The following is a 16555-nucleotide window of genomic DNA, read 5'->3' on the forward strand; positions in this document are numbered from 1 at the left end:
ACGTGTGCTCTTCCAATCTCTGAAAGTTTGTCGGTTGAATTTTCGAACACCCTGTGTAGGATGTTTTATTTTAATTTTTCGTACACAAATATTTCGAAAAATATGAAAGATACAAAAAATGCAAGATACAAGATGCAAAAATTTTGAAAAGGACATAAAAGATGGTGATATTGATATGACTTTGGATAGTTGTTTGAAGATTACACTTTAATTTCTTAAATGAAAATCCCCATTTTTCATTGGATATTCTTGTAGTTTATTTCAAGAGCTTTTCAGAGCACTAAAATAAAATATTTTTTTATTAAGTAATTGTTAAGTTATAAGACCGCACCGGTTTGATAGTTACAGTATCGCTGACATAAGTATATTATTATAGCATAACCAGGCCTGGCGATTTGTCTCTGAGTGTGGAATACTGTGAAAATTTCTGATGAAAAATCTCCCCCCCCCCCCTCTACATTCCACCAGTGGTTGATAAAATTTTCAAGTACACAAATTTTTTCTTCAAATCTCATGATTTTCATTATTTTCTTACATTATTTTCTTTAAAATCGTATAGTTAATATATAAACGTGAATGTGGATTTCTTCGGGTGTGGAAACCCGCACCTCAAAAAACGCCGGGCCTGAGAATAACACAAAAAAGGTATAATAAATAAATCCATGGTACTGAAGAAGTTGCCTGGTCGAATTTATGTATACCTCTTTCATGCTCTGTGTCTCTGTGTGCGTGCGTGTGCGTGTGTGTGTGTGTGTGTGTGCGTGCGTGTGTGCGTGCGTGCGCGTGTGCGTGTGCGTGTGCGTGTGCATGTGTGTGTGTGTGTGTGTGTGTGTGTGAAAGAAAAAATAAATAAAAAAAATATGTATTCAAGATGTTCAAAATAATGACCCTTTAAAATATGCATATTTTAAAATTCTTTTACTAAAACACCCTCGAGTCGCGGGCTAACATTTCTGATGTCACTTCAGTTACTTCAGTGCAGATTCGACGAATACTGTTTTTTTCATGTCCTCAACTGTTGTGGATGCAGTCGATATCGTTCGATCTTTTAGAAAGTTCCAGAGGGTCATCGTTTTGAACATCTTGAATACATATTTATTTTATTTTTTGTTCGCACGGCATGCATGCGTTAACAGGAAAGAGGTATAAATCCAACCTTCGCATCTGATACATCTTAGATAATGCTAATACGCTGCGACATACTGTATAATTTTCGAACTTTAAAACTCAAAAATTATTTAATGAAAAAATATTTTACTATGACGTTTTGAAAAGCTTTTGAGGTGAGTTTATGCAATAAAAAATGAGATTTTTATTTAAGAAATTCAAATTCATCTTTATCTTCAAACGACTTTCCAAGGTCAAAAAACTGTGACACTATTTTATATTCCTCTCGAAGTCACAAAATTTTGTACGAAATCTCTTTTAGTATTTTTCAAATTTTTTCTAATGTCTGCCTAGAAAAATTAAAATAAAACACCCTATGTATTTCTACTAGAATTTTCAAATAGTCATTCATGTTTTTGCATAATCATCATCATACGACCGCTTTATTTATCAAATCATTATCACATGGTGACCTGTAACATGTGTCGAATGGAGGATTTTATTGCTGCAATTTATGCTGATTCATTTGGCATTATAATTTTTGGACTGCCGTGTGAAAATCGTGTCTTGTGTTTTGAAAGAATTATATATACATATTTCTTATATTGTTTTTCGGCGGCCTTCAAAACGGTATCTAATAGCTGATAAGATGGTGTCTATCGGTTAATATGTCGATAAACGACTTGCGTAAATTTCCATGCAATAGGAAGGACAACGGGTTATCGGTGAAATTATCGTATTACATGTCGTATTTTTGGAATGAAAATGAATTCTAAAAAGTTGCGCGCGCGTATTATATGTATGTATGTACAGTCGTGGACATATCGATTGTGATACTTTTTTTTAAATAGATTTCGAAACGCACTAATATTTTGCCTTTAGATTAAAGATAGTACACCATCGTGATTCGTATTTGCAAAATATTAGTTACCTATAAAATATACACTGCACTCAACAAAAAAATAGAGAACACTTTCAAAACGCTCAAAATTGGACAGTGTTTAAATCGTTGTAATTTGGTGAAAAATTATCGTAGACAAAAAATTAATAAAAGCATTTTAAAGCTTTAAGCTTATACTTTAACATGCTTTTTGTCGTTTTTTTAAATCTTTTAGCTTCACAGTTCTATATTTAAAAGAAATTCGGGTTATTTTATTCCTTAAAAATTTGCGAATTCCACATTCTGTAGTTTGATAAGAAATTTTTTTTCAAAATATTGAAGATTTTCACAAAAAAAAAATACGTACGTTTACCTACAAAATGCTTTTTTGAAAATTTTTTTACGATTTTTTTAGACCAAACGCAATTTTGAAGCTAAACTTGCATTTCTTATAACCGACTTTGAAACTTGGTAAAAAATCAAAATATTAAAAATTAAAAATTAACAAGGCTAGAGAATGTCATTCACATATCTATTAAATATTATCTAATAGTCATCATTATTGCCTCAAGTTTTATCTCTGAAACGTCAATTATGCCAGAACTTTATGTTTATGCACATCTCCATATGATGAACATGATGTCACAGTTCTTTTAGTGACATGACATCGCATTGTTGAATCGTCCTCCGAATAGCCCTGATTTGAATTTGATCGGGCACATTTGGAACAAAGTGGAACGAACATTAAGATGTCGCGAGGAATAGTCACAAAATTTAAACAATTTAGGAGAAGCTCTTACAAGGGAATCTCGCGAAGTGAGAAATTTTGATTTTAATAAAACTTGGTACACTTTGAGGTCGCATAAATAGATAAATTTAGAAATTATCAGTTGGTGCTAAAAAAAACGGTTTAAAAGGATGAAACCACTCCTTAAATTAATTTATTTATAATACGTACATTAATTTTTTTGTCGTTATATATATATCTCAAAAACTATTCAAGCTATCAAAAAGTGTTTTATACAAAAGTTTTACAGTAAAATTATCTCTATTTATTTACGTTAATAGAATTTTTTAAAAATAATTATTTTCAAAAATTTTTTAAATATAATTATTTTAAAAAAATATTAATGTAAATGAATAAAGGTAATTTTATTGTAAAACTTTTGTATAAAACATTTTTTGATATCTTGAATAGTTTTCGAGATATAACGAAAAAAAGAAAAAACTAATTTACATATAAGGGATGGTTTCATCCCTTTAAACCGTTTTCTAGCATCAACTAATAATTTCTAAATTCATCTATTTATGTGACCTTAAAGTGTACCAAGTTTCGCTAAAATCAAAATTTGTCGCTTTGTGAAGTTTTCTTGTTAGACAAATTTAGTTGACATGAAATACCACACACAACACACACACACGCGCGCGCGCGCGCGCGCACGCACGCACGCACACAATGAATTTAATTCAAAGATACATAAACATGCGAGAGTGTTTACAAATGATAATTAATCAGAAAGGAAGGAATACATAATACTAAACACACACAATGTGCAAGCCGGCAACCTCTATGTGATGCACATTAGATAACACTAATGCCGGTCATTTTTCAAAAAATTTAGAATTGGTTTCAAAGTCACGTTATTCCAAAAACATCGCATAAAGATGAAATTAGTATTTTATAGAAAAATTGTTTTAATTTTTGTCTTAAATTTCTCGAAAAAATTTTTCAAGAATTTTAAAAGCACGTAATTTTACAGAGTAAAATAATGTTCTTTTTTTTTCAGGGCACAGAATTGTAAAGAATTAATAATTTTCAAAAATGATTGAAAGCAAATTAAACTACAAATTTCGAACTTTAGAAAGTTTATTTCTTTTTTGTTTTTTAATTTTTAATTTTTAAGATTTTGATTTTTCACCGAGTTAATTTCAATGTCGGTTGTAAAAAGTGCAAGTTTAGCTTCAAAATTGTGTAGTCTGATTAAAAAAAAAATCGTAAGAAAATTTTTAAAAAACCATTTTGTAGGTAAAAATACTTTTTTTTTTTGTGAAAATCTTAAATTTTTTTAGAAAAAATATTTGATCAAACAGAGTGTGAAATGCGTGAATTTTTAAGGAACAAAATAACCTGATTTTCTTTTAAATATAGAACTAAAGGTAAAAGATTTTTAAAAACGACAAAGAGCATGTTAAAGTATAAGTTTCAAGCTTTAAAATGCTTTTGTAATCTTTTGTCTACGATAATTTTTTAACAAGTTACAGCGATTCGAATACTGTCCAAGAGCGTTGTGAATTAAAGTGTTCCCTATTTTTTGTTGAGTAGTGTATATTATATATATTAAATGTATATAATATATACTGAAAACCCATGAAAGAAAGTAACCGATATGTCCACGACTATACATAGTACATACATGCATCGCACGCACATTTGCCCGCGCCGCGCACAAATTAAGCAGATCATCGTGGAAATGAGAAATCCACTCGAACAAATTACATAATTTATTTAGACAACGAAAATTAAATATATAAACAACAACAATAAATTTATGAGCGTAGAATGCGTAGAATGCGTGTTCCACGTAGAATCGAGGGTGTTCGCCGGTATAAGATTTAATAAAAACGGCACCCTCGACGTTCTTCTTATTCTGAAATCAGTTAAAAATACAATATTTTTATCATGCGTCAACAATCACGTTCGGCAAATGCAAAAGCTAGGTGAGATCGGCTTTTGGAAAATGGATTTAACTAATTTAATCGATTTGGAAAATAAAACAACGTTTACTCAATCCCTTTATTAAGCTAGCACATACTATCTCACAATTCATCGTTTGTCTTACGATATGCTTGCACCGGCACGAAGGCAACTTCGTCCCCGTAGCTTTCCACGTATGCCGACCTCTTTTTTCTGTCACTTCCCGGATCGGCGTCGATGAGAGCTATACTCGATTTAGTCGGCCTAATAAATGGAAGTGCATCATTATTGCGTGAAATAAGGTAAGGGGGGGGGGGGCAAATAGTGTAACTTTAAATTTCTCCTCTTTCCCGAGTCTATTTTACTACTACTCGTTAGAGAATCGTTCTCTAACGACTTAGAGAACTCTTTAGAAATTAAGACAGTTCTTAAGCATCTAATCATCTTCTGAAAAAGCCGTAAAAATCAAAAGCCAAAAGTCAAATATAGCTAACGGAGAAGTTTAAAAATTTTGCATTCGTGCAATAAGATAAAACCTGGATTTTTTTTTTAATATTTGAAGTTATATTTTCTTAATGGCTAAATCATTGAATGATATCTAATCTATTCTATGTCACACGGTACCTTTTTCTTCTATTTGGATATAATTCCTATGCTTGTATATTAATTTTATTTCTATCAGTAAAATTTTAAAGGAAAAAGCAGCTCCTGAGGCAAATAATGACAACTTTTAGTTGGGCAAATAATGACAAGTCAAAAAGCTTTTTTAATATTTAAATATGATTTTTCTAATTCATTTGGAATAATATGAAATTATTTATAAAATAAGTATTTTTACCTACAATATAATATGAGATTATTTTTAAAATAAGTACTTTTACCTACAAAATGATTTTTTAAAAATTTTCTTACGATTTTTTTTAAACCAGACTACGCAATTTTGAAGCTAAACCTGCACTTTTTACAACCGACGTTGTAAAAATTAACAAAAAAACAAAAAAAAACTTTCTAAAGTTCGAAATTTGTACTTTAATTTGCTTTCAATCATTTTTGAAAATTATTAATTTTTTACAGTTCTGTGCCCTGAAAAAAAGAACATTATTTTACTCTGTAAAATTACGTGCTTTTAAAATTCTAGAAAAATTTTTTTCGAGGAATTTAAAATAGAAATTAAAACAATTTTTCTATAAAATACTAATTTCATCTTCATGCGATGTTTTTGGAATAATATGACTTTGAAATCAATCCTAAATTTTTTGAAATTACAAGACAAGATCCAGAATATATGATGATTTTCAATAAGAAATACTAGCAAATAATGTTACTACTATTATTTATCAATAAATAAAAATTTACATATGGGAGAGTATAGAAATTAATATAAATTACCTTATCTAATCAAAATGTCAAAAGAAAGATCGATTAAGAGTTAAGAATTATGTATTTCGTAATTGTCCCATAGGGTATCACTATTTACCCACAGGGTGGGACAAATGTAGATTTCAGTTTTTATGAAAATCTAGCCGGTATACATGACTTATGAAAACTCTAATTAAGTTTTTTGCATATTTGAAAGTAGAAAGTACTCTTTTAATGAAAAAATCATATCTTGTAAATTTGAAATTAGCTTGGGAGAGAGGAAAAAATCCGTCACTATTTGCCCTCCCCCCTTCCCTTATTAAATTAAAGTATAAAACTTTCATTGTATTTCGCGGAGAGATATTAATTCCTTAAGCTGTAAAAATTCTAAATATTTTATATATTTTCTATATATCATATGCCGGTATTGTAAGAATTGATCAATCACAGCTGTCAAATGCAAAGAGAATATTCGACTTGAAGAGAACAGCAGACTTTACTGTGAAAAGTGTTGAAAACGAAATTTTGCGACCAAGTGTTGCGCGTGCCATTTCATTATTATGTGCTTAATTGATATGAAAATGTGACTTGTCACATACTTATCAAATTCGTAAAAATGGATGGAAACTAAAGTTATTTTTGAATTTTATATATAAAAGCATATTTTTCATTCTTTTCAACAGCTGTCAAATCGTGAGTTTTCTTGCCTGAATAGGCTTCACTTTACCTGCCATCTTTATTTGCCTTCTATGAATATTTACTGATTATCATGGGGGGGGGGGAGGAGAAGGATAATTTTTATCCATTTTTACAATTTTTTAAAGTGATCCTATTTTTTTTATTTTATCCAAATTTTCTTTATTTAAAAGTGGTACGCAACAAATTTTTACGTGTCATTTCTCGCTTTTGATTGACGTCACGATTCCAGTAGTAATTATTAATACATTGTCAGGAGCCCTAACAAAGCTTGACATTAATTTTTCTTTATGAAAACTTTAATTTTACTGAATCTAAATATATTTGACTTTGAAAGAACATAAATTTACGAAATGAAAACAGAGAGTGACATTTTATTTTTTAACTAATTATCTATTATACTAATTATTTATAATGTATAATATTATAAAATAGAAACAATAATATGCCCTAGAGAATCATCATAATAAAGCGTTTTAATTGAAGATATTTTATACCGGTATTTTTCGCAAATTATCATTTTAAAGGATAATTACCGTTGTTTTAATTTACGTTACTCAATTTCATTTCATGCATCGTAGAAAAAATTTGATTATATCTTCATTAAGTTTATGAATAATTGATAGCACGCGGTGTGATCAACACTCATATCGAAAGTAAGTGGAATTAGCAACAAAACAGTAATTACCTCTTCTTACTCCCATTAAGATCCGCTGTTACTGTAAGATCACGTGGCCTCGAGAAGTCGCATTCTAACGTAAAAGCGGCGTCGCCTGGTGTTAACAACTCATCGTCGTGCTGAATCACCACGACGTTGCTGAATTTGTCACCGTCCTTTTCACCGAAGCCAAAAGAAAAAGAAAAAATGCATAGAAAAATATTAAATGATATAAATAATCAGTAAACATTTTATTGGCCTTAAAACACTATAAATTGTCCTAAAGTATATACAAACATACATATATCCAATAAATGAATAAAGTTTATAAGTTAATTCTTAATCTTGCGAGTAATTTCTTTTGTAGAGTTATTAAACGTTTAAAAAACAATTCAAAATCCTGTATAAAAGAAAATAATTTATATAATTCACGTGCCGACTTTTTCGTTTCATTATTTTATTTTTTTATTTAAACTAATGAATAAGAATGTGAGAGAGAAATTTTAGAAATTAATCACATGATAATATACATTCGAAAATATGTACAAGCTTTCTTTCACCAGCTACGGATAAATTCGTCGTTATATTGTTTATGCAGTGCTTCATGATCAAGAGAAAATTTAGAAAATACTATAAAAAATTGTACGCGGTAGCTTATTACTTTAGAAAGACATGATTTAAAAGAAAAAGAAAGTTTTTCAAGAGAGAGAGAGAGAGAGAAAGAGAGAGAATAACACAGTAAACGAAAATTAATTCACATAAATTGAAAATTCAATTTATTTCAGTTTATTTTAATTTATCTGAATTGACGCTTTTAGGGTCCGGAAGTGCATTTATGTCCCTATTAGGGTAAACTCGGTATATACGCCGCACATATTAAAAACTTAATTTATCACATATTATCTATTAAGTTTAAATTAAATGAACTATGCCAGTAAAAATTTTATACTGTTTACTATTATAAAAAAAGTATTAGAAATCCAAATTATCTATTTTTTATATTAAAAAAGAAATTTCTTTAAACTCTTGCATTTTTGCCTTATAAAAATAGGGTTGGGTTATACGGCTACTCATGAGTGGGATAAATGACTCGAAAAATATACAAATCATCTAATAGTGAATAACACGTGAATTGACAACGTAATTTGCATTTACTCATTAATAAATAAATAAAAAACGTATTATTACAGATTATGAATAAGTACATACATAAGTATATACATACTTGAACGTTATGATTATAATGTATTGTAAAAGACGTATTATCACGTATCATATTATTTACTTTTATATTTATAAATAAATAATAGATCGTCTGTGCTGTGGCATAAATTCCACGCGCTAAAAATGCCGTATATCCCAAACAAATGGGATATACGAGACAATAAACTAAACAAAGAATACAAGAGCTAAGCACTTGTATTTTGCTATACTCTATCCTTTACTAATCCTCTACACTTATATACCACGAAATAACCACGAAGCCTTTTACATTTTCTACAATAATCATTTTATGTAGATTTTAACTTATGATTGCACTACTTGTTACAGTGATAAATCGATTTAACTTACAATAATTTTATAAATATTAACAGTAAAAAACTGAAATCACAATACTAATATAACATAAAGGCATGTAACAAAGTGATTGCGAGAAAATTAGTTTAACTTCTTCTATTTTTTCTGATTTCTGCGGCGTAAATCCTCGCACTGCGTTTATACCGGGTTTACCCTATGTTATTTTTTAATACAAATAAATTGAAATACGAAATAAGCTATTTATCATGTTGAATTCGCGATGTATTCATGTCCGCATTATATTATTTTTGGATTCAGATAGATTCGAAAAATCAGAAGCGCCAATTCGGAAATGTCAAAATGAATTCATTTCTATCCATTTTAAATCATTTCCGTTTGCTGGGAACGTTTTTTCTAATTAAATGACTCATTTTGCTGATTTAAGGCTAATAATTAAAATAGTTTTTCAAAAATAATTATAGTTAAATAATATAATAAAAATAATTAATATAATGGTTAAATAATAGCTTTTAAGAAAATAATTGATAGTATATAAATTACTCTTTCAGTGTCGCATTTGTTCAAAGGAATGCTCATGGTGAAACTTCTACCGCGAACCGGATCGAGGAAGCAGGACGGTTCTCGGGAATAAAAGCTACCCTGCGTGTAGATCACTCCTGAAAAATCCTCTGTAGTTTTGAGCTCGACGGTCATTCTTTCGGCGCCGCATCGCAGCCCCACGCGATCGTAGCCCTCGGCGGACGCGCCTATCCGCATGTCCTTAGACAGATCCTGCTGCCAAATCTCTTCTGCGTAATCAGATTGATAATTAATTTTAGATTTTTTTAAATAGCGATTATTCATTATGATTTACATCGTAAAGTAATTTGAAAATGAAATGAAATAAACTTTAATAAAAATTGGAAACGAAAGTGCAACAGCGATTTATTCCGTTTCGGTAAAAACTTGGGAAGAGAATAATTTTAAATGAAAAGAAGAACACTTTCTTCAAACTTGATTTTTTGTAAAAGAAACAATGTAAAAATTATTCTTTTAATTATTTTTTATGTTTCCTTTTTATTATTATTATTTTTTTGTATTAAAGAATAATTTTACAAAAGAAAGAAACATAGGTATATGGATATATATATGGACATATTTTTGCATATAATTATATATTTTTATAAATGTTTATATATATTTATATATGTTTTTATATGAAAAATTTTTAAATTTTTAAATTAATTCCGCTTTTTAAAAAATATAAATCTTTTTAAATACGTACTTAAAAAATAAAAATTCTTTTAAATACATATTTGAAGTAAATGATTCGTGATTGCGTATTTTTTAACTTGAAAGAAAATGTCATCAGTTTACGAAAGTTCCAATAATATTTTTAATGAACCATATATTATAATCAAAATTTTTTTAAGAACGTAGAATTTTATATTTTATGACTTTTACGGTGTCCAATAAAAATTTCCTCCCAAACTAATGGATCGAGCAAAAATTAAAACTATTTATAAATAAGTATCAGGAAAGACCGTGTAATGTTAACTAACAATTGAAATCGTAAAACGCCAACAATGGTACAAAGCGGATCTTGGTGCTTTTATATAATATTAGTGTAAATCTTACTAAAACTATTTATTTTGGTTCTCTCTCACCTGCATTGCCTATCAACTTGACGCTCGCCGTCAAGACAAGTGCGGGAAGTAGGATCAAACGCATGGTGCCGGTGGAAACGGTAACGGCGAACGAACGACCGTGAACTGGCGATAAACTTGAGACTCGCTCAATGCCAACGTGCCCGTCTGCCACCGTTATTACCTGCCGGGGTGACTTTCTTCCCTCTCCACCCTGCCCTCTCCACTTCAATTCCCATCCGAATCGAATACTTTCACCGCATGACAAGCTAGACGAACGTCTTCTTCGCTTTTTCCCTCTTTTTCTCTCTACGCGTGTAGTAGTCATTGCGCTGCATGGATCATCGATCATTTTCGCGGCTCATTGATTCGAAAACCGCAGGCTCTGGCGACCGTTTCTTTTTGTAACCTTACGCAAATTACTTACGTATTAATTTATCTATCGACGAGAAAGTAAGATTGTAATTTTTTCTGCAGAGTTATATAAAAAAAATCTCGAAATAACGCGAAATTATTCCCAAGTTACATGTAACGTGCATATTAGTTGTAATTTAACCCACTTAGCAATATAACTATAATACAACACATGGTGTTACATTATAGTTATATTGTCGAGTGGGAAATTACAACTAAAATGTATTTTACATGTAACTTGGTGCTTGCTGGGATTAATTCCGTGTTATTTCGAAATTTTTTAACCCACTCAACAATATAACTATAATGTAACATGTGTTATATTATAGTAACATTGTTAAGTGAGAAATTACAACTAACATTACAACGTTACATGTAATCTATTGGTGTTTGCTGGGAATAATTCCGCGTTATTTTGAGATTTTTTAATCCACTCAACAATATAACTATAATGTAACATGTATTACATTATAGTAATATTGTGGAGTGGAAAATTATAACTAACATTAGAACGTTACATGTAATTTGGTGTTTGCTAAGTTTTTTATCAAGTTTAGCTGTTTTCAAAAATATAGTCGCAATAATTAATAAGGTATATAAATTTTTATTTTTTAAATACATTTAAAGGCATATTAGAGCTTGTCAAGAATAAATCTACAATAGTGAATTTAAATAACGTCTATGCTACACGGATGTTGGTATGTAATAATTTTTACAATTTACGTTTTTATCTTATAAAAATTTTATTTTATCATAAACATATATGTTTATTCAATATATACTCTATATTTTATATTATAGGTGTTCAAACACTAGCTAAAGATGGCCAAGGTCGTTGGCCTTTATCAATGTCATGATCCTGAACAACATTCAAAAGGTTTTAGCTAGTGTTTGGACACCTTGAATGATGCTAATGCCGACAGTACTCCAACTTTCAAGCTAACTCAAGATTTATTTCATAAAAAAATATTTTATTTATGTGTTTTGGAAAGTTCTCGAGGCGTGCTATAAGAACATGTAATGAAAAATTGGGGGTTAAAAAAATTCAAAGTGACCTTGTCCTGACCTTGACGACGCCACTCAGGGTCAAACCAATATTATCATCTTACGTCCCCCTCGAAACCCTACAACTTTTGTCTAAAACATTTTTTCCTAGTGTGCTTATTTTTCCAGATATTCGACTGGATAGATTAAAATGGTCCACCCTGTTTATGAATAATTTTTTCTCATTTCTTAAAACTTGATTTTTTATGAAAAAAAACAATGCAAAAATTATTCTTCTAATTATTTTTTATGTTTTCTTTTTATTATATTATCATTTTTCTTGTATCAAACAATAATTTTACAAAGAAAAGAAACATATATGGATATATGTATGGACATATTTCGCATATAATTATGTATAATTAATTATATATATTTTTATATATATTTATATGTGTTCTTATATGAAAAATTTTTTCACGAGTATTCCTCGAGATATAACAAATTCTTGGAAACGGATCAGATAATTCTGGAAAATTGAAAAACTTCTTGGAACGCGAGAAAATTTTTGCCATTAATTTATTCATTCAATTTCTCGAGATTCGGATAAGAACTCGCATGAATTAGCGAATTCAATTTCTCCTTCTTCTTCTAATATGGGCTTCCGTTTCCACCAGAAACGATACAGCCTGTGCTTAAGATTGAGTATCAAAAAACTTGTGCGACAATAGATGATGCAATAAATGATGATGCAACACTAACAGAGTACTGAGCCACAGACGTCCACCTCAGTCCGTGGCTCCCAACGGAATCCGCAAATTCAACTGCGTTGAATAGATACTATATTACACTAGTGCAGCCAAAGGAAAACGCTATAAATCTAGGCGCGAACGTGTTACATTATTTCTAGCCTTAGTTCCGAAACACAATAGATGTAGTAAGCCTTAAGCCGTAAGAAATTGATCAATCATAATCTATTATTCTCTTCAAATTTAATTGCAATTGGTCCATTTATTACGGCTTAAGGCTTACAACACCTATTGTATTTCGGGAATTAAGCCCATGGCACGTAGAAAAACGTAAAGGGCTGTCTACAATACGTCGTATATCAGATCGTAAGCCGTAAATCGTAAGAATTGACCAATCACAATTGAACGTAAGAAAAATATTCGACTACGATTGGTCAATTCTTAGTTAGTATAAATATGAGTAGTGACTAACGGCTTATTGTAGAAAGCCCCTAAAACAATAAGACGTAAGCAGTAATCAAATCGGCCAATCACAATAGAAACGTAAGGCAATAATCTTATTTTCTCTACTGTGATTGGTGAATTCACTTATTGCTTACGCCTTACTGCTTTACGTTTTTTTATGTGCCATGGGCTTTAAGGTGCTGTCTACAATACGTCGTATGTCAGATCGTAAGCCGTAAATCGTAAGAATTGACCAATCACAGTTAAATGTAAGAAAAATATTCGACTATGATTGGTCAATTCTTAGTTAATATGATATGAGTAGTGACTAACGGCTTATTATAGAAAGCCCCTAAAGGTCCATCCACAATGAGAGTAGTATGTCGCAATCCGTAAAAAATTGACCAATCACAGTCGAATATGAAAAGAATGATCGACTATGATTAGTCAATTTCTTGCGGCTTACAACTTACTACTCTCATTGTAGATAGACCTTAAGGTCCATCTACAATGAGAGTAGTAAGTCGTAAGCCGTAAAAAATTAACCAATCACAGTCAATTATTCTTCTCATATTCGACTGTAATTGGTCAATTTCATAGGGCTTACGACTTACTACTCTCACTGTAGATGGATCTTTAGTTGGAAGGAAGAATGCAGTAATATTTCTGCGATGATAGTTGGCAGGATTGACGTGATATTATCAGAGCAGTCACGAGCCCACGAGACGAGCTTGGTTAGCTTGGATGTCGTAATTGTCATTTTTTCACGGGCGCCTGAACGATCAACATGTCCGTCAGCCGTGTGTCGCAGATTTTATTCTCGCGCGTGTCGCACGTGGCCCGAAAACCGCAGCAGTACGTCGCGCCCGCCTTCAGGTATTATTCTTGTAAGTATCCGAATATACGCATCTACGAACGAAGATCCCTTCTCCTGCCTCTCCGCTTGTCGCCGGCCGGTCAGCTGTTCTCGTAACGTCATTTTCGTAGGGAACACCCAGTATAATCGTTGACTGTGCTACCAGAAAACTCGTTTCCGAGCCCAACACGAGAATGAAACAATTCGTTTATGTGCAGCATATTAATCTCAATTACATACCGAGATGGATTCTTCACAATTATTTTTCGATAATATCACGCATATTTATGTATTATGCGTGCGTATGACTTTAAGACCCGCGATTTGAAAAAAAAAAAACTTAATTTACCATATGTACGATAATGCTCCACGTCACAAGATGCTTTTAAAAAAAACCACAAGTCATACCGATATATTTATATATAGTATATCTAAAAAAAAAGAATTTAAATTATATAATACATGTGATTTTGTATCGATTTTGAAATTAGAATGCGATATCTCGTGTGATAAGGCGATTCTTAATCTACGAGAACATTCTAACGCCTGTAATAACAACGTTCAGAAGGTTAATCGAGATTAAATACGCCAAGCGGTAAACATGCCGTTTCATTGTTTCTCTTCGAACGTACAAATTCAAGCGTGCAAAGCTAATTTTTGACATTTTTCAATTCGAATTTCTAATTTACTGCATCATTTAATTTAATTGCATCAAATATTCGATTATCTTGAAAAGAAATGAAAGACTTGAATTTAATTGATGTGTATTTGATTGTTCAAAATGATGTGTAGCTACCAATAAAAAGATTTCTCTCGTAAAAACGTTTATTCACAATTTTGATTTACTAAGAGTAAATTCATCTTTAAATTAGCCAGGAAATTAAAAAAACATCCGTTGTTTTTTTTTTGGACACCTCGTATACAGTACGGACTTTGTTATTCATTGCTTAATGTATTCTTGCGGTTATTATGCGGTAAATCTTCATGAATGATAATCATTCTCGATTGCATAATACACAGATAGAAAGAAGATATTCATGATAAAACTACAATTTGGAAATATCTAATAAATACTTATTTTCTAAAATATCGAACACATTTACATCGTGCATCAATATTAATCTTATTATCATTATACATATACATAGTGCGCTGCAAATAATATATACATACCAGAAAAACAACCGTTTTTCTAGTTTTTTGTTCGTTTCGGAATTAATGTATTATTTGAATGTAATTATCTTTTTTAATTGCATATTAATTATGCATAAAAAGTATGCGAATCATGAAAAGCGATCGAGCCTATTATTATTATTATTATTATTATTACACCAATAACAATCTCACATTTTAATTGATGTTTTACAGTAACGCTAATAATCAGATTTTTTAATCATAGCAAACCCATACAGAACATAATATCTGTTAGATATCTATTCGATATCTCATATCCATGATAGGATATCCATAAATCTCTAACAAATAGCTAGTAGACATCCTCTATACATCCAAATGTCCGCAATATGAGATCTCAGAAATATCCATAAGATATCTAAGCCAATCGATTACATATTTATATACTTAAATAGCACAAAAATGATTAACAATAATGATTAAATAAATGTTTATGAAATCAAAATAAAAACCATTATAAAACATTTAAAAAAAACAATTTACGGTGTTTCCAAGGGAATCATTCCTTTCAAATTAATATCCAGATCTAATGGTCACCCATCCAAGCCATGACCGCCATCAATGCTGTTTAACATCTGTGATCGGGAACTGCTGACACTTCGTGATGATCCATGAGTACTTGATGTTAATGGATACAGATTCGTAATAGATTATACGAATACAATACAATGTAAATTACTGGATTAAGAAAAGTGAAAGCGCTTCGAATCAAATGTATGCAAAAATTTTTTTGCGTACATTTTTTACATTATTTTTATAGGAAAATTATCCAAACAACAATTACTTTATAATTCTTAGTTATGGGAGTAAAATTTAATAAAATTTCGTCATAAAGTTAACATTATTTACGTGTTAATATTATTTAAATAATTATTCAGTGTGTAAATTTTTGATTAACACATACGTATATGTTTATTCCGGTATCTCTGGTAATAATTTGTTAACATAGGTACGTAGATAACAAATAAATATCTAATAGATATCTTTGGTAGCTGTTTAATGAACATAGATGTGTAAGATTATTATTAGATATCTACTAGTTATCCATAATGGATATGAATAGTGCATAGATATGTGGATATTCAGTAGATATCTATTATATATTTTGTTCTGTATGGGCGCTTTAGGAATATCGTAAATAAGTTTCTAAATATATATTTTTTAATCACAATTTTGTTATGTGTATTCTTTTTCATTCTTTAGTATATGATGCTAATTAAAAAAATTTTTTGTATTTAAAACAAATTTATTTTAGCAATTAAATTGGAATGGTCAAGAATACATCACAAATTTATACAATTTGACATCATTTTGACAAACTAAAATTTGATCTTATTTTGATATCATTTTGATCT

At 30.2% G+C, this 16555-nt stretch overlaps 2 protein-coding genes across 3 annotated transcripts in view; one reads left to right on the forward strand and one right to left on the reverse strand.

Moving 5' to 3' along the window:
• Positions 1–4480: 4480 nt before the first annotated feature.
• LOC105448101 lies at positions 4481–10681 on the reverse strand. 2 transcript variants are annotated; one of them, XM_011686463.1, is made up of 5 exons: positions 10581–10681; positions 9475–9722; positions 7426–7571; positions 4828–4946; positions 4481–4635 (listed from the first exon to the last, which is right to left on the reverse strand). In XM_011686463.1, exons 1-5 carry the CDS (start codon positions 10642–10644, stop codon positions 4631–4633), a joined length of 582 nt encoding a protein of 193 aa, XP_011684765.1. In that variant the 5' UTR covers positions 10645–10681; the 3' UTR covers positions 4481–4630. The 2 variants fall into 2 exon arrangements, with proteins under 2 accessions (XP_011684765.1, XP_011684763.1); XM_011686461.1 differs by lacking the exon at positions 4481–4635 and having other exon boundaries at positions 4768–4946.
• Positions 10682–13832: 3151 nt separating this feature from the next.
• Positions 13833–16555, forward strand: part of LOC105448104 (probable enoyl-CoA hydratase, mitochondrial) — a 37425-nt gene continuing 34702 nt past the window's right edge. The window contains exon 1 of the mRNA XM_011686467.1: positions 13833–14037. Coding sequence (XP_011684769.1) covers positions 13938–14037 — 100 coding nt within the window. The 5' untranslated portion in view covers positions 13833–13937. The remainder of the gene's footprint in view (positions 14038–16555) is intronic.

Source organism: Wasmannia auropunctata, unplaced genomic scaffold, assembly GCF_000956235.1.
Source record: "Wasmannia auropunctata unplaced genomic scaffold, wasmannia.A_1.0 LD336088.1, whole genome shotgun sequence".
In the NCBI taxonomy this organism is placed as follows: Eukaryota; Metazoa; Arthropoda; class Insecta; order Hymenoptera; family Formicidae; genus Wasmannia; species Wasmannia auropunctata.